Source organism: Tenebrio molitor, chromosome 3 (genome assembly GCF_963966145.1).
Source record: "Tenebrio molitor chromosome 3, icTenMoli1.1, whole genome shotgun sequence".
NCBI classification, from domain to species: Eukaryota; Metazoa; Arthropoda; class Insecta; order Coleoptera; family Tenebrionidae; genus Tenebrio; species Tenebrio molitor.
In genome coordinates, this window is record NC_091048.1 from 7,045,116 (window position 1) to 7,063,395 (window position 18,280).

At 36.5% G+C, this 18,280-nt stretch overlaps 1 protein-coding gene and 1 long non-coding RNA gene across 2 annotated transcripts in view; both read right to left on the reverse strand.

The window, feature by feature from the left end:
* Window positions 1-14,158, reverse strand: part of LOC138127003 (uncharacterized) — a 171,925-nt gene extending 157,767 nt beyond the window's left edge. The window contains exon 1 of the long non-coding RNA XR_011158053.1: window positions 13,575-14,158. This is a non-coding gene — a long non-coding RNA (uncharacterized lncRNA). The remainder of the gene's footprint in view (window positions 1-13,574) is intronic.
* LOC138126990 (uncharacterized) lies at window positions 10,712-14,273 on the reverse strand. The gene is made up of 5 exons (XM_069042854.1): window positions 14,152-14,273; window positions 11,461-11,628; window positions 11,148-11,369; window positions 10,907-11,089; window positions 10,712-10,851 (listed from the first exon to the last, which is right to left on the reverse strand). Exons 2-5 carry the CDS (start codon window positions 11,483-11,485, stop codon window positions 10,841-10,843), a joined length of 441 nt encoding a protein of 146 aa, XP_068898955.1. The 5' UTR covers window positions 11,486-11,628; window positions 14,152-14,273; the 3' UTR covers window positions 10,712-10,840.
* Between the last annotated feature and the right edge of the window lie 4,007 nt (window positions 14,274-18,280).

Below are 18,280 nucleotides of genomic sequence, written 5' to 3' on the forward strand. Positions count from 1 at the left end.
CCCTTGAACGGCCCACCGGGTATCGCATCGCTTTGGCGCCAGTGGCGTTCCTTTAACCCCCGCAACAAGGTGTTAAGCGTTTTTATGTTACAACAAATGCTCCAGTGCGCCCCGTCATGTACTTATAGTTTTTTCTGAATTATAAATTTACTTCTTTAATTTTTGTTGATTTTTTTCATGTACTTCATGTTACAAATTACAATAAATGCATCTGTGCGTCCCGTCTTTTATACGCCACTGGTACCATCCCCACCAACCACCCTTGTTTAGCAACCTTTTAAGGCTTTGCACGATTTGGCGGGTGGCATCACTTTTTCAAACTGGCTTTCCCTCCTTTTACTTTAACCTCCTTGGTTTTTTCAATTTACCGTAACGAAATTTAAATAAAACATGGAATTAACTCAGTCGGTTGTACGGTGGCCGGCAAAAAAAGTTAGCCATCATTTAATTGTCAGTGTCATTAAAGCATTAATTACACATTTGGATTTTGACGTGACAGAAAAGTGATGGCTAGTTTTTATTGCCGGCCATTGTACATTTTAAAATTTATTTTGAAGTAGGTATGTATACGAATACTTCAGTTCTGTGACTTTTGTCAACAATTTACCATCAAAAATTAAATTAAAGTTTTGAAGTAAAATTTGTCATTTTCTCAAAAAAATTGTTATGTAATTTACCAAATTTTTTAATTCATAGTTTAGGTAGTACGCAGGTCCATCAGAAAGAGAAGAAAAAAGTGGGGGTTGTCATTTAAAAAAATTGGTGATGACGTCATAGCTTAAAAATGGATGAGCAAGTGAAGTAATAAGTATTACGAGAAATAAAAATTGAAATGTTTCAGCGTTTTCGACAAATGTCATTAGTTTTGAAATTATTGAATTCATTCTATAAGTAATTTCCAAATTTTTTAATTTTTATAACGAATTTCAAAAAGAGGTGGCTTTTTTCAGTAATAATTTTTATTGATTGATTGTTCCGTGTACACTAATCAAATTGCATTCATTTTAAAAATGAAGAAAGAAGTTACAGTAGTCAAATTAATATACTTAAAAACATAATACAAATCATGATAATAATAACGATTTTGTGACTGTATTTAATTTTTCAATTTCAGTGGTCAGCAATAATTATCTAATTTTTTCATCATTACATTTGACTAAACTAAATAGCGTACAAGTAGATAACGCTGTATTTATTGTTTGGAATGTCGGGTAATAAATGTTGCTACTTCAATTGCGGCAAATCGGCGAGAAAATATCCTGGGTTACGAAAATTTGCTTTCCCCGTTGACGACCCTGTAAGATGTGAAAAATGGATTCTGCATTCAGGTAGGTACGATATTTAGTAACGGAGCAACAGTCAATTGATTCTTCAAATTTAAACTGAGGGTAAAATCATTTTCTTCATTTTACTCAAAAACTAAGAGGGCTACGACTCCGACTGTTATAGATTAAAAGAAGCATCTTGAAGAGAGGAATTCACCACTGTAATGCTTAATGGACTGCGATATTTAGTAAGGGAGACATGGCCAATTGAATCTGTGATGAACGCGGTAATTATAAATTTTATTTGATTACCATCGCGGAAAATATTCACCTCAAATTCAACAAATTTGAATTTGTCTTAACAACGTCCATTTGTTTCTGTTCAATTTATAAATTCCATTTATTTCCATTTCAAATGCACACATGTTTTGTAAATATCAGAATGTTGAGAGAAAAGAGCCGTTCCCACGAAGGGTTTTCCTGGAATTTTAAGACAGTTCCAAATCGTAAATTATAGTTCTTTCAAAAGCCATGTGGCATTTCTTTAAGTCATCAGGGTGGTGAGACGCTTGCCGGACGGAGATACAGCCGCCCAGTTAAGTCATTCATTTGCATACGAAAAGGTAAATAATTGAGTTGTTGTTTAAAATCGACGAAAATAGTAATAGAGCCATAAATAAATTAACACAGCTGTGTAGAAATAACTAATCGTGTATCTTGAGTGATAAATACATTTTAGAATAATAATTATATGTATTTCAAATGAAATAAAACTTTACACTTCAAAATCAGCTCTTTATTGCTCGGCTGTGTGTTACAGAATGATCTTAAAACTATCGAAGCTTACACAGGGACCCGATAATTATTATCACCTAGGTGGGAACTTGACACTTAATCACTCAACTCCTGCTCTGGACTTCATCGGGGGTTGAAATAAACAAATCCCACGCATTAAATCAAGTCCACAAAATGTTGACAATAACTTATAATAAGTCTAATAATTAACTAGATAAAGTAAATTCTAAACATTGACTAAAAGGTCCCTGCTGCCTCGGCTGATAACGTTGTCCGACGATGTTGATGGAAATGAAAAATGCTCACATACATAATCTAACTAGAATTAACAACGTTGATAATTCAATCGGTCGGAGTTTGTCGTAAACGATGTTTCATTTAAATTTCTCATAAGCAGGAAGCTTCGTTCAGTATTCTAAATTCATATAGGTATGTAGCAAAATTTGTTAACTTGTCTAAATTCTTTTAATTCGGCCGAATTGCTTAAATTGTTTAAAATATTCACAAATAAATTGGTCCACTGGAATTCGGTATCTGCGAGTTGGTCGAGGGTGGAGGTGGTCCGTTAGTGTAGGCTGTAGGGTGTAGGTGCGGAGCACAGACACAGACCACTCACGCTTAGAGTTGCTGATTTGTGGTGCGGAGAGACGCCTTGCAGATCGAAACTTTTAGTAAGATTACACTTGCACGTGTGGTCAGTTGTGGAAAAATTTAGCGAAAGTAATAAATTCTTGTTCAAACAAAGTCAGTTTGCGAAACCATTATTTTAGAAACACGCGCTGTATTTTGATATAAATTTAACCCTAATTTAAGCTGCAGTACCTACCCAATCGTAATTCTGATCTACAAATCAATTTTGTTTTTAATCAATGATCAATGTAAGCAATTCTTGCACCGTACGATTACTGCCCATTTACCAACATAGTTTTAAAAGGGAAGTTGGTAGAAATTTCTGTAAGAAAACCGGAGAAAATCGCGAAAGTAGAAAAATGGTAAGTCGTACCGCTGTAGTACTGGGGGCGACATCTAACAGGGGGTAGTACTACGAAATTTTCAGTTTTCTTACGGCTTTCTTCCATACGCTTTCCGTAAAATTTAGACCACTACAGTGACTCTATAATAACAGTGTGACCATACGACGTTAGGCCGCCATTTGTTTGGTAGCAGAGTAAAAAAAAAAGTGCTTAAACCATTATTAATTATAATTATTATTACGGAATCGATATTCCGATTCATCCAATCAGTCATTTCGAAATTAATCGATTCATTGAATCGATCTTTTTATACAAATTTGCCCATTACTAGCTCCAACCAGATAACACGTCACGTAAAAACCACGTAATAATTGCTATAATTTTATTCACGTAATAGGTTAAGGGCCAGTTTATAGAAACAGAATTAAATATTTTGATTTAAATTTCAATGTATGATTAACCCATAAATCCGAAACTTCGATTGGTTCAATTTGATCATGAGTTCAGTTAGGTAATCTCGCATTTGATTACGATTAACTTAATTTCGCCTCAATAAACTGGCCCATCTGACACTCTAGCTTGAATGATGTAATATGTGAAGAAATACAGGGTTATTCTAAACTATTGTAGTCGAAGTAGGCCATGCCCATGTTATTACGTTTTTGTCGCTTTCATGTGAACTGTCAGTTGTGTCGCTGTCACTGTCATTTTTTAGCTGAAAAGTGCGGTGATGAGAATTTTATTTATTTTTGTTAAATTAACGATTGAATCCAGAAATATTGAATTGTTCTACAATCAATTTTAAAAATATTGAGTTGTTTTGCACCCAATTTAACACAGGGGTAGTAAAATTTAATAAACAAGTAATAATTAAATGTACATATAGATATAAATCATAAACAATGCACTTCTTCAAGTGGAGTTACATAAGGCAGAGTGCCTAACATACTTGCAGCATTTCCACGTTGAATTGCCAATGAGATTCTTTGGTAGAAGAAAAATTTTGCTCTAGAATCTCCGGATTCAATCATAAGTTTTGCACCAATGAAATCGATAAATGTTTTACATTCCAAACTCCATGGACCTAACGTTTCGAAAGCTAATGCTTTAAAAATATAATTTGCAGACTTTAAATTTTTATATTTGTCATGTTTTCGTTTGCTTGCTTCTTCGGCAGCTGATCCTGCAATTATGGAAGTTTTTCTTATGTAAGAATCAGCTAAAGTGTCAACACATGTTACATCCCATATTAGGCGTTGACCTTTACTCCATGGAATGAGTGTAGCACCATCAGGTCTTTTACCATCGTCTCTCAAGAGGCCACATAGTTCAAGAGAGGAGGAAATGTGGATAGAACTTAAGGCTCGCTGGATAATTTGATTTAAATCTGAATGTCTTGAAAATCTGCCCTTATTTTTAGCATAACTAAGTCCGTGACGGCCATCATTTGAAACTGTAAAGCCACAGTGGCAAGTATGTTTCTCAAAAATTTCAACACCAAAGCGATTTGCTACACATATTTGTAAAATCTTGTTATCCATAAATGTACCGATGTTTCTTGAGGGAAAGGCATGAAGCCAAGCATTAGATTCCTTTCTTTGTGCGGCCAGAAGACGAGCTGAACCAATTTTATCACAAAGATTAATTTCATTGGCGATGATTCTTGTTGTATTGATTATATCCCAGCCTTTTTGTAAAAATGTTTCCGTTGGAAATGTTTTACCATTTAATTCAATCCATAATCCAATAGCTTCTTCAGCAAAATGAACACTAACCTTTTTGTCCGTTTTTGGTAATATTTGAAAGACTAGGTCGTGAACACCATGTATTGAAGCAAGGAAGGCTGGCATAGAGATATCTTGAATTTTCTTAATACCAAGACCACCATTTCAAATAAGAATGTAGATCGCTCTGCAGTTTATAACATCCAATTTTTGCTGCAAGTCTTCGAAAAATGTTACCAATGGCAATAGGGCGAATACCACCATCTTTCTTCTTTAAAGCACAAAGAGAAGCACCGAAGATGAAAGGACACATTTCATTAATTATTTTTCCTGATAATAGAAAGTTACAGAGCAAGGTAATTGAAGATAATGCTCTTTGTCCTGCTTCACCAGCAGAGACAGATATCATATCTTTTAAGAACTGCGGTCTAAAACCATCTATGCCTGCAGCCGACCCACAAGGAAATGAATTAATGGCCTTTTTGACTTCAATTTCATTGACATTTAATATCTGGCAATCAGTAAGGTCTATATTTGGAAATATTAATTTTCGTGACGGTTGTGGATGTTTAGATTTAAGAATTTCCAAGGTTTCATCATCAAATGTCGCTAAAGTGTCGTTAGAGCTGAGTAATCGAACAGAGCCTTTAACATCAAAATCATTCATTTTAGCTTCTATAATTTTTGAAAGAGAAGGTTTGTTAATTTTTTTCTTACCATTTTCTTGCAAATTAAAATTTATCACATTTTCTTTTATAACCGATGTGAGGGATTTTTTTAACGATTTTTCGGAGATATTAAAAACTTTATATGAAAACAGAAGAAGATTAGACCAGGCTGTAATGGAATTTGAATCTAGACACTCTTTAATAATTGTGCAAAGCTTGACCGTTGCAGAATAACGTGCACCTTTCGGGATTCTACGTATGGTTTTAATATGAGATTTTGCATTCGCTAAATTTTCTTTCAGGACAATTAAAAGTTGTTTACCTTCATAAATCTTCGAATGATCATTTATATTAAGGATTTGAGGGTGTTTCTTCAATTTTTCTACGGGTGAACTTTTGATATCTTCAAATTTATTATTGCCTGTCGAAAAGTATTTTTCAGCTCTATGTATTCTTCCATTATGAATTTTAAGACCTTTTTCACTCTTGAAAGATTTGTCACATTGAGAACATACTTTTTCGAAAGTGTTTTTCTTAACATTTCCAGAAGATACATATTCTTTTGATGGTCCTGCTTCTATCGAATCTTTTTCGGAAATTTTAAATGATGATATTTTTTCCGCAAATTTTCCACTTGATGGGTATTTTAAAGGTAAATATTCGTCTTCGGAAAAATCAGTGTCTGACATTGACGTTCTGACAATTACAATCATTTAATTTAACACATCGTTTTGATGATTTTTTATGTGGAGCGGCAAACATAAATTTTACATTCAGTTTTTACGCCTACTTGGACTACAATCATTTAGAATAACCCTGTATTTGAAATGTATTTTTCTTAAATATTATTAAATAAAAGGATAAAAATAAAAGTTGTTCATTCTTATTTATACATATATTTACAAGAAAAATGAATATTATTAAATATAAATGTGTACAGAGAAAAAAAAGTTTATATACAAAATATATACAGAGAAAAAAAAGTTTATATACAAAATATGTACAGAGAAAAAAATGTTTATATACAAAATATATACAAAGAAAAAAAATTTATATACAAAATATGTACAGAGAAAAAATGTTTATATACAAAATAAAATTAATTAGCAATAATAAATGCGCACAGTTACGCCTGCAATTGCATTTTAAACCCGTAGGAGACGGTGTCATAACGTTCATCGAGGCGGCGGCGCTTAGTGTACTGTAGACTGTATCGTTTTGCACCGTGTTTGGTCAATACGTCATAACGCTGGTTTCTCACAATTCGATTATCGATTAGATCGATATGGCGATGAGGGTCTTTTAGCACGATCGATTTAATAGTTTCAAAATTGACCTTACCAGAGTTTTCGTAGTGCAATGTTACGCCTTTGACTTTGCAAACAGTGTCAAATTTGCCAGCACTACCACACCAAAATTTGTAAGCGTAGTTTTTGGGGCCAGCGCTATCAAATTCTGTTATGTGGCTTCCGGCCCCGTAGTCGACCATTTCATCGAGGAAATCGCCGACTGGGGGCTCCCAATCATTTTCGCTAGAAACAAAGATGACACTGTCTGTATCGTAATACAGCACTAGCCAAAACTCCCTCATCATTTAAAATGGTAACGTTATCTACTACAATGCCCGGGTTCATTACTAATTTAAATAAATCAGCTGGCTGACTAATGATCTGGGTCTGCGACGCGTTCTGTTTCTGACCGAATTTTCCCCAGAATGAATTTAGCATTATCTTTGATACGAATCGCAAACCCGGATTCTTAGCAATTTTCGCTGGTTCGAGCTTAACACCTTCGCGATCGTAATAGCCCTGAATATGGCGGTTCCGATCATCTTGCGTGACACACCATGACGGCCAACCGCTACACTCCTGCTTGATTTTAAGAAAATTATTAATGTAACCCGAAAAGAGACCACCGGTCTTTGTAGTAGGGTCGTACTGAACGACATCGTACTCCCATACCTCGTGTATACTAATAATTGTATAATTTTTCCCACGGCTTTGCGAAGCACGTCTGCAACGTATATACCATTCACGATGTTTTGGCATAAGGGGAGGCTATGATTTCATTTTTTAACGTTGGATACATGTTTGATTTCTGTCATCTCTGCTGTCACTAAAGTGCCTGACATGCGGACCTATCAAAATGAACGTAACATGTTGCCGAATTTACCGTACTCATAATTAAGCGACTTTAAAAAGTATTGATGGTGTTTGTATTAGACTGCAGAACATATTTTCAGTAAGTTACAATGAAGTCAAGTTCTTTTTGTGTATAAATTGAATCGTAGGTGAGTACAAGATAAATATGTAGCTCGGAAAGTGAAGAAAGAATTGAAATGGCACAGGGGTTTTGTAAGACCTATTATTACTTCGCGATACAGTTGTGAATTTATGGCTTGAGTCTATTTTGAAATGTACTCCTGAAATTTGCCAACATTTTTGTAGATATTGTGAAGATTGGGCAAAATTAATGGGAAATCTTTCATTTGAAAACGTTCTTCCTTTAATAATTTCATTAAGTGAACCTGACTCGGAATTTGATTGGGATTTTGATGCAGGTAATGATGATTCAGAATTTTCTAATGAAATTATGGAAGTTGAATAGTTTTGTTCTTTCTTGTCATGAACGATGGTTGTGTAAATATTTTACAGAAATATTCGAATAAAGTAAAGCTTAATAAGTAGGTACAAGATTTTATACAATCTAGTTCTAGGAATGTTTTGGTTAAAATGAAAAATTCATTGAGAAGTTACTAACTGGTTGGTTAAGACACTGTATTGGTGGGTTATCTAAGTGGTGCATAAATTAACAGGAGCCACTTCGTCTTCCGGTCCCGGTCTGTTAAATTGGATTAAAAATATGTGAGTATTGTTCTATTGCAAACTAGTAAAACTGACAACAATGCACTAGACAATGACGCAGTTTATAACCTCAAATTTAGAAAAACATAACCTAATTCAACAGACAGCTTTACTGCCAACTTAAATGCACTTTTTCCATGGCCTCCCCTTATGCCAAAACATCGTGAATGGCATATATGTACCAGTGAGCTGACGGTCCTCGGGCTCGTAAAGTTTTGCAGCGTTAGTGCGACCACCAAAGAAGCTATCTCTAGCCTTGAGGTGTAACTGTGATGTGACACGTTCATTTTTAATAAATGTTGCTAGTTCCTCGTCTCTTTCGATAGTTTTTCGGAAGGCGCACTCCCACATTGTAACAACGTTGTACCCGGCGAGTTTTGAGCGATCTTCTTTTCTGACAGTGTTTTGGCGCCGTAGAAACAGCGCGTCCCGTTTGTCGGCCAAACGGTAACCATTCTGCGGTATGATGCCTATAGTTTCGGGTTTTAAAAAATTCCTTCGGAACACTAAATTACAAGCTGATGCTATTGTGATACATTCTAAAAGAGGGTCCACACTGTTGGTATTTAAAAAACATTCCCGAAACTTTAGGCAGCTCTGCCGCAGAATGTTTACGTCAGCCCTGCAGTACTTAATAATTTCACTTCGCATTTCGAAAACGTATACAGCGGCTCTCTGTTCACGATGCCAATTTAAGAACACCTCCCTCTCACGGGGTTTCCTTAAATCAGCACCGTAGAAGCCCACGTCCGGTATATCACCCACGTAATTTTCGTTAGCAATTGTATTAAAATAATGGGGGAAATACCCTTTACAGCCAGCGATGTTGAATGCTTTCGGGGACTGCGAAAGAGGCAGCTGAATAAAGTTGAGACTGTCGATAAATCTCTACGATGAGCCGCACTGAACGAGCATCAGTTTGGTGCCAGTCCTCACAATCTCCGGTGTCCACCTACTAAAATCTTTACACATTTCCCTGAGGATAAAACAACCATCAAACCTCCCCTGATTGTGAGCTATCACCGTAACATTGAAATTTATCGACAGTTTCGGCAAATGATTCAGAAATCTCTCAACCGAATCGGTGCCGTAAAATATATTTTCACGTACACCGCACCGATTACAAATTTCACTCTGGTTATCGTTGGTAATGCAGGCCTGACAAACCTGTTGGCTTATGCACAAATTTGGCTCGTGCTGAAATATATTTTCCGAAATTTGGGTCTCCTGACGTGTTTCTAAATCGTAAAAGCAAAGTAAAAATTTTGACTGTTCGAATTTTTTTAGTGAATCTGGATTGTTCGGCATCATGTAGCACAAGTGTCTAACAGGTTTGTCAGCTCTACATGTGGTACAATACGTCACCCCGCAGACGTTTCTTTTTCTGCACCCAGAAGTACGTCATACACCTGTCGCAGCATTTTAGTTTGTCACAAAGTTTTGACGTTTTATGCCTGTTAAAGCAAAGTTGCCCTCTAAAATTTCTCTGGCACACATCACATGTGATCGCGTCTAGGCGACATGGTGGGTTATCATGACAGCACGGATAGATGTATGGGCATCTCCTGTGGCGCTTCTTGTCTGAGTAGCGCTTGCTGCACCATTCGCAAAAATAACAAGTTGCAAAAGCCCCAGTCAAACTGAGTATGACGTTATAGTGGAAATTTTCCATTATTAAATTGAGCGGTAATTGTTCACTTTAACTACTTCTGGAATTTTCGCGTTTTTTCTGAATAGACAGCCTCAGGGCGTCCTCCTAGATCGTTTCCCACCGTTCAAACCCTGTGCAAATGCCTTTTTTTCTCTCTTGTTGTGTTTCAAGGTCGCGCCAATTTCTTACTATAACTAAAGGGTAAGGAAAATTCATTTGTACAAGGTTTGAATGGTGGGAAACGATCTAGGAGGACGCCCTGAGGCTGTCTAGCCAGAAAAAACGCGAACATTCCAGAAGTAGTTAAAGTGAACAATGACCAATTGAGCCTTGGACGGCCAGAGGCCATATCACCGGTGAAATATCGCTCTGTAAGGTAATTTTGAAACTGCTCTATGTGCTCATATCTCCCCCCATGGCTCAAATTGAATCCAGCGTCACGACATAATTGACGGGCTATTCCGTTTAACAATTCAAGCCCCGCGACTCCCTCGAATTTCCGTTTCACGATTCTCCCCACTAACCCACATTTCTGGTACTCTACAGCTTACAATAAGCGCGGCCGCTGAGCAAGTATTATCCGCATTTTGAATTACAAAAATACTGTTTTTAGTGATCTATACTCGTTGAACGTTACGCACCGTCTAGATATTGCAGAATACCCATGACCCGCTGGAGGGCGGATGGCGTCGACTCTAACGGTCAGCCTGTCGTTGGTGAAAAACGCCGCGTTGCTCTGCAGGACTCTCGCGGCGATGGCTAAGACGACGTCGACGGTCAGCTGCGACAATTTCCGAAACGAGACACCAACTGGCCTGCCCGGAAAGGCATCGTTTTCTAACACGATGCCTATAAAGTCGTCAGCATCAAATCCCCGACATATGTACGTCAAAAGCTCGCTAAAGGCTCTCTAAATGAGAAAATTGGTGTAATTGTTTGCAAATAAACATTTATGTGCTAATTACCTTTTATCGGCTTGAATGTAAACGCCATCCGCCTAGCAGTTAGAGCGAATCTCTTGTTATACACCTCAGTCTCGCCGCCCTTTGTGAAAAATTGAAAATCAAATGTTTCAGCCTGCCGCCGTCCGATCGACGCGGTTCCGGCACCTGTTTGCTGTTGCGGCGTCATGGGACCGATTCCTCTAACTGAAATGAAATTAAATATGAGAATAACCCGTTTATTGATATTTTACATTAGTCTTACCTGAATGTTGTTTGTTTAACATCGCAGCTTCAACGGTTTTGCTGATATTGTTACCTTTTCCTATTATATTCATGAGCATGGCTAGGTCGTCATCGTTGATTTTTGGTGAAAAGGATGACGGCTGTATAATCGGTTCGGAGACTGCCGAGGTTGATCCGGCATCGAGAGCCGTTGATTTCAGCGCAGGCATCATGTTAAATGCTACGGATGGGTCGTCCTCACCTATAGCGCCGAAATTTAATTAATTAATGAATTATTTACCCCGTTATTTATAATGAAGATAACAATAATATATAATTAATTAGTCAATTACCTTCTTCTATTATATTCATGAGCATGTCTAGCTCGTCGCCATTGATCTCTGGTGAAAAGGATGACGTTTGTATAATCGGCTCGGAGACTGCCGAAGATGATCCGGCATCGGGACCCGTTGATTCCCGTGCAAGCACCGTTTTAAGTGCTACGGAGGCATCGTCCCCACCTATAGTGCCGAAATTTAATTTGTTAATTAATTAATTACGCAGTTATTTATTTATTTATAGTGAAGATAACAATAAATAATCAAATAACCATCCTTATCGAAACTGACGTTGAGATTAGGCTCGTGACTATCTGGAATTAATGCAGGATGATTGGCGGCCCATTTACGTAATAAGAAACCACCATGAGCTAAAATTTGAATTATTTGATCTCGTAAAGTGATTAGGTTTTCAAGTGAGTCCCCTCCCGTCAGAAGATCGTCTACATAAAAATCCTGTTGAATTGCTTTAGCGGCTTCCGGGTACCGAATTACGTTTTGAAGAGCTACCTAGTTCTTGTTGCTATAAAACTGGCCGGTTTTGTACCGTAGGACTTTGCCGTAGGTTAGAGTGGTTAATATACATATACGTTTTTAGCGGATCTTCGGTGTTCTCGCGCCAAACAATTCGTTGATAGTCAGTGTGATCGGGATGTATTTCTATCATGCGGTACATTTTAGCTATGTCCCCGTTTACGACGTATTTAAAAGTTCTGAATCTCAACAAAATTGCAAAAAGCTCTAGCTGGATTGTAGGTCCTGCCATGAGATTGTCATTTAGACTCAATGCATCAGCTGAGCGAAATGACGCGTTAAAAACAACTCTTAAAGTAGGCCCAGAAATATAGTGATTTTATGGACTTAGGCCGATAATTTCTTTTACAATTTTGGGGTCACTTTTATTACCAACTTGAAGAGAGTTATAAATCTTCTATGACAGATGTTTTTGAGCCGTCTGAAAATGGACCATCGGACACAAAGGTAGGTAGAGCCCAGTCGCGCGACGGGTACCAGAAGCTTATTGCCCTACCATAACTGACCACCTCAAGTTAATGTACTCCATCCCTCATAAAATCAGTATATTTCTGGGTCTACTTTAACTTGGTCGATGTAGAATCCTTGAGTACCGCATGATGAGGCAAATATGTACAGTTTAGTCTATTTAATTCGCAACCCGGAAATTCCTCCATGTGACCCAAACAGATGTAATCCCGCATGAATTGCACATAATCTGATTTTAGTGTGGGCCTTTTGTTTAGGTTTCGTTCCAGATTGTTAAAAAACCTTACACCACTATCGCGGTTTGACTTGAGAATTGGAGGATCATTTTTTAATGGCAGTTTAACAAGAAACTTTCCGTTTGTTTGTCTGCACGTATTTTGAATAAAATGTTGCTCGCACATAATCTCTTCATTTGAAAAGTATTTTTGTTCGGAAGGGTTGCTGCATTGTTCTAGTTCGAAGAATTTTTGCACCTGGTTCTCTAAAATGTCGCTTACCGATGTAGAGAAAGTGAGCAGGTGCTTGAGCTATTGTTATTGTTCATATCTAGTGACCCACCTGCAATGAAACCTAAATGGGTATTTTGCAGCATTAGTTTGTTATGGTTCTTAATGTTATTTCTCTGCGGTCTTGACATAAAAGGTTCCAAAACAAGTCAGCCCCGATAAGTAAGTCTAGGTACTGGTGCAGTTTCTAAGAATTTCGGATTGGCTAGCTGTAATTCCTTTGGAATATTTATTGCAGACATATTTATGGTCACCAGGGGAAGATTTTCGGTTATTTTATTCAAAACAAAACAACTTAAGTTCGCCGAAAACTTATTGTACTGAGATTTGATGTGTACCTGGACGTTTGATGTTCGTCGAAATTTGACCAATTCCGCCAACGGTTATAAACTAGGGAAAATGAATAGGAAATTCCACAATTTTTCAATAATGGATTTAAATGAATTTTGAAATGACAACCATTCCTTATAGCAACCAGTGGAAGATTTTAAATTTAAAGTTGGCAGATTCAGTTTGATTGATCGATCACGATTAGAACAACTACCGTTACCGTTCGTTGTGGCCGCAGTGTGCGGTGGAAGCGTCATTTGTTCAATTTTTGTTTGAATTGATGATAATAACGGGTGTTTTTTTAAATTTGGCGTCGAAGTAGGCGTTGAACTGTCGATTGTGAACGCACTATACAGGTTACGGATCACGGATCAGCTGTTTAAATCTTACGCTTTTACACGAGTGGTGCGATCTCAATCGACTCTCCAACGCCTACTTCGACTCCAAATTTAAAAAAACACCCTTTACATCGAAATATTTTGACTCAATTTCGACGCGGTCCTGAGTCTGTGTTTCAGCGGCTGTCGTTGAAGAATCAAGTAATTCAATTTCAGTCTGCACCTCTTCATAATCTTTGAATGTCTGTTCGATGAATGTTTTTCTAAATTTTTGTGGATTTACATCGTTATCATTTGATTGAAAGTTAGCAACAAAGTTTTGAATACGCGTAATTTTTGTTTTTAATGAGGTTCTTTTTTATAAAGCCTCTAGTTTGGCAATTGATTCGTCTAATAAGGATGTCTCGGGCATAATGATTGACTTGATTTAGGTGGTCGAGATGAAAATTTGCGAAATTAGGAACAATAGAAAAAGTCGTACGTAGTAATGTAGTTTGGAAGGGAAATCGAATGGATTGAGAGCCACTAACCTTTGTTGATGTCTTGAGTGATGATCGCTTCGCTGCTACCCAATTCGGTGACTATTCGTGCTGCCCTTTTGCCCTTGCTGAAGGTGACGAAATCGTTGCTGCCCTCTGGGTGTCGAAACTGCTTCTTGAATTGTTGATGTATGTATGTACTACACTTGTTATTACACTAGACGACCGTCGTGTGATATGGATTTAATCATCCGGCTCGAAGGACCAAAATTTATGTACGATTAATCACTGTTGGGTGGTGATATTAGCCGTACAAATGATATAGTCGTCTTTGTATAAATACTTAAAAACTTTATTGTATAAATGTATGCTGATGTACAAGTGTTAAGTACCAAGGATAGTGGTAGACTGGTTTTTACCGCTATATTCCGACTTAAATAACGGTGGGCGATTTCACCCCTCTCACAAGAGAAAGTAGGCAGCACTACCTGCTACAGTACCTGTTTCTAACAATAACGTTCAAAACTACATTATTTTGTACAAATGTGTTTCTTTTAGTTATGGCAACTTAACACATGTGAGAATAGAATACGTACTATCGCGGCCATCCAAAAGTGAACGTTTTTTTTTTATAGTTTGATTTTTACTTTAAATCATAGGCGTCCTAAAATGTCAAAGTTTGACAGTAGCGATAAAAAAATTATTGAAACTATTTTTTTTAAATGCCACATCTCACTCCGATTCAGACAGCTAGGGCTATTGCAAAGCTAGAAGAAAATTGGTCTTTGGCTGCTGTGGCCAGAGAATTACATTACAGTAAGACTTGCATCTTCAATATAAACAGGCGTTGGCAAGAAAACAGGCTTGAGAAGCCAATACGAATAGGTGTTGAAAAGGTTTCTTTACTAAAGTTTACTTTCACTTTAATAATGTATTAATTACTTCTCAGTCTCATTTTTATTATTACAACTTTTTATTATAGTAACGCCTGCTGCACGAACGCCAATGAATACGGAAATTTTCGCAAGCTATCGTTCACTTTTGGATGGCCGCGATTGTACAGTTGCGGAATTAAAATTTCGGGCACTATTGTCAATGTCATGATATAAACTCTAAAACAACCTTTACGTTAATAACCTTATTTTTTACTCTTGTCATGTTTTTGTCTTTTTGGCATTCAAAAATTGTCATTTGTGGCATAATAACGGGTAGGCAACATATCAAAGCGATGATTTAATGTCAGTCATGATGACAGTAGAAGGTGCTTTACAGAGATTTTGTTGAAGTGACAGAAAAATAGTGCCCGAAATTTTAATTCCGCAACTGTACATCTAGCATTTTAGATAAACTCCATCCATTTTCAATATACATTACTGTTAGGGATTTTTCTTTTTTTGTATTGCAATGAAAGTGTTTTATTTTTTCTAATATTGAACATTCAAAGCGGGCGTTTTGAATTTGTCAAAAAATTTGATACTGTCAGATTATAATTATTGAAAAAAAAAATACAATTAAGTAGCGATATCATGGAGGGCACAGGCAGTGTTATAAAGAGAAAATGCCTCACTTTAGAGATAAAACAAAGTGTTCACCGGTGTTTTAAAAACATTTAGGAAGTAAATGGTCCAAATTTGGAGAGGATGCGTTTACCGAATGGTTGGAGAAATTTTTGGCGTAAGTTGATAAATCCACTTTTAATTTAAATTGATCTATTTAAAATGTTAGCTTCAATCTCCTACAGATATCTGAAGGAAAAGTAGGGAGTAATTTCTGGATCAGGGGCACATGCACAGAATGGAAACGACGCACGATGGAACAGTGAAGAAATATTTGCGCCGTTGTGCGCTTTTTTTAATTACCAGACCGCCGGCCTTCAGACTTGGCTTGAGAGGGTTTGCTCCTGAGCACTATTCATTTTCAATGTATGTATAGTGGCGGCCGGGGAAAATGGGAATGACTTTAATTACTTTGTGTTTGGGCTGTATTTAAATAAATCTGTTCTGTAATGGTTATCATTATAAAGATTTACGACAGGGACCGATTTCTTTGAATACCTGTGTTCTTAGAAGGAACGATTTAAGAAGGGTTTTGTTTGCAGGTGGTGACAGACAAAAATTTGGCCCTATCGTAAATCTTTATAATGATAACCATTACAGTTTTATTTGAATACAGCTCAGAGTGATTTAAGTCATTCTCATTTTCCCCGGCCGCCACTATATTATGCTTCCACTCTATCCTGGTCTGAAATCTTTTTATGTTTACTAAGGTACACCTACTTGCTGATTTCAATGCCGGTATTTAATATTAACCTGTAGATACCATATTTAAAGTAAAATATTCAAAACTAGTTTACTTTGCTTGATTGCGGGACTCGATTAGAGATTTGTCAAAAATGACAATAATCGTACATTATAACCTCTTCACAATACACATAACTTGAATTATTATCTGTGACATTCTACTCCTTGGTGACATTGCATTTACAGTAGAAAAAAGTTGTATCCTATTACACCACAAAAGTTACTAAAATCACTAGATTTCGTAGTGTGTATTGAAAATGGATGGAGTTTAAATAAAAATTCTTAGCATTAATATTCATAAATCATTTTGTTTGAATCTTTTAATTTGTGTCGATTTTGAAAATTGTATTGTATTATTGGCTGTTTTTGACCCCACAGACAAAATACACTTGGAACAAGTTTTAAAATTATTATTTTTACTCTGAATGAATGAATGCATTTAATTCGCCTATATTTGGTGCGAAATTTATTGCAACATAACCTGTCTTGAATAGAGTCACTGTAGTCGAGACGCTTGGCTCTCCCCGGCCTGTTCATTTGAGCAAAATATCGGGCCTTCAAATAAATATATATTTAGAGTAGGCGTAGGCGACATTCTAATTCTGTTAACAGTGTAAAGTAATTTTTGTTGGTAACTAATTATTCTCCGGAGTTACACAGGTTACAGAGTAAGCTTTTTCCCAATTTCATATTGTCATATTCCGTGGAGGGGGAATAGGGAGAATCCACTACAAAAATTAAAAATATTTTCTAACCTATATAGTCGTTTTCAGTGACATCCGTGCTGTCACTATGACAGTATGTTGGCATTACTTGCTGTTTCAGTTTAGTAATTTTGAATTCTCTAATTTGGCAATTTAACTTGACGCGGCAAATTGACAAATTAAAATTATTTTCTATATATTCAAACAAATCAAAGAAAACAGTCTGATTTGGATTCCGAGGATGACCTGGTTTAACCATGTTTTACACCATGTTGAAGACTTAGTTTTATTATTTGTTGTTGATGTTTGACAAAATAGCAATTTTCTTTTACCATAACCTCAATTTCTTGTTTGACATTTTTTTAACTAGGATTTGCTTATACTCTGAATCCTGGTTATGAATTTGTCTGTACAATCTGCACCAACATATTAAAAATGACAATGACAGCACGGATGTCGTTGAAAACGACTATACTAATTTTATTTCGTTAAAATGTCAGACGTTTCTTGTGTCATTTTTTACGCTGGAAAAATGTTGCAAACATTTGAATTTCCATAGGTTGCTCTAAATATAAATTTATTTGAAGACCCGTTACCATTATGCACTTGTAAGCCGTTTGGCACTAGCGAACGGGCGATTTCAAAGCCAGTCGATTAATAAAGTACCGACACGATTTGACGTTTATATAAAAGGCAACCGTAACGATTTTTTTGCTACAAGAGGCGCTGATATCGCTATTGTGACTGGCTTTGGCATGGATTTATTAGTAATATATTACTAATTATTACTAATAAATTCATGGGCTTTGGTGAACAAATGTTCACCAAAGCCAGTCAAAATAGCGATATCAGCGCCTCTTGTAGCGAAAATATCGTTACGGTTGCCTTTTATGTAAACGTCAAATCGTGTCGGTACTTTATTAATCGACTGGCTTTGGGCGATTTGAGTTCGGAACCACAGACAATTAAACATAGTAAGACTGTCTAGATCTATTCAAATTTCAGCGACGCACGATACTAGCGACGCGCTAACGTAGGGCCGAACTAGATGTATAATAAGTTGCATATTCCTCAATTATTGCAATCGAATGTATAATTAGTTGCATACGGACATATTTATTTACCTATTTTTCATATTATGGTTTTATTTATTTAAAAAAAAAAACAAAGAAACAA

What these genes read in the sequence shown, in the direction of transcription:
- LOC138126990 (XM_069042854.1), bottom strand. Translation starts at nt 11,485, where the DNA reads ATGCTCATGAATATAATAGAAGAAG. An exon ending in CATGAATATAATAGAAGAAG is followed by an intron (nt 11,370 to 11,460) that starts GTAATTGACTAA and finishes TCGGCGCTATAG; the next exon opens with GTGAGGACGACCCATCCGTA. An exon ending in GTTAAACAAACAACATTCAG is followed by an intron (nt 11,090 to 11,147) that starts GTAAGACTAATG and finishes ATTTCATTTCAG; the next exon opens with TTAGAGGAATCGGTCCCATG.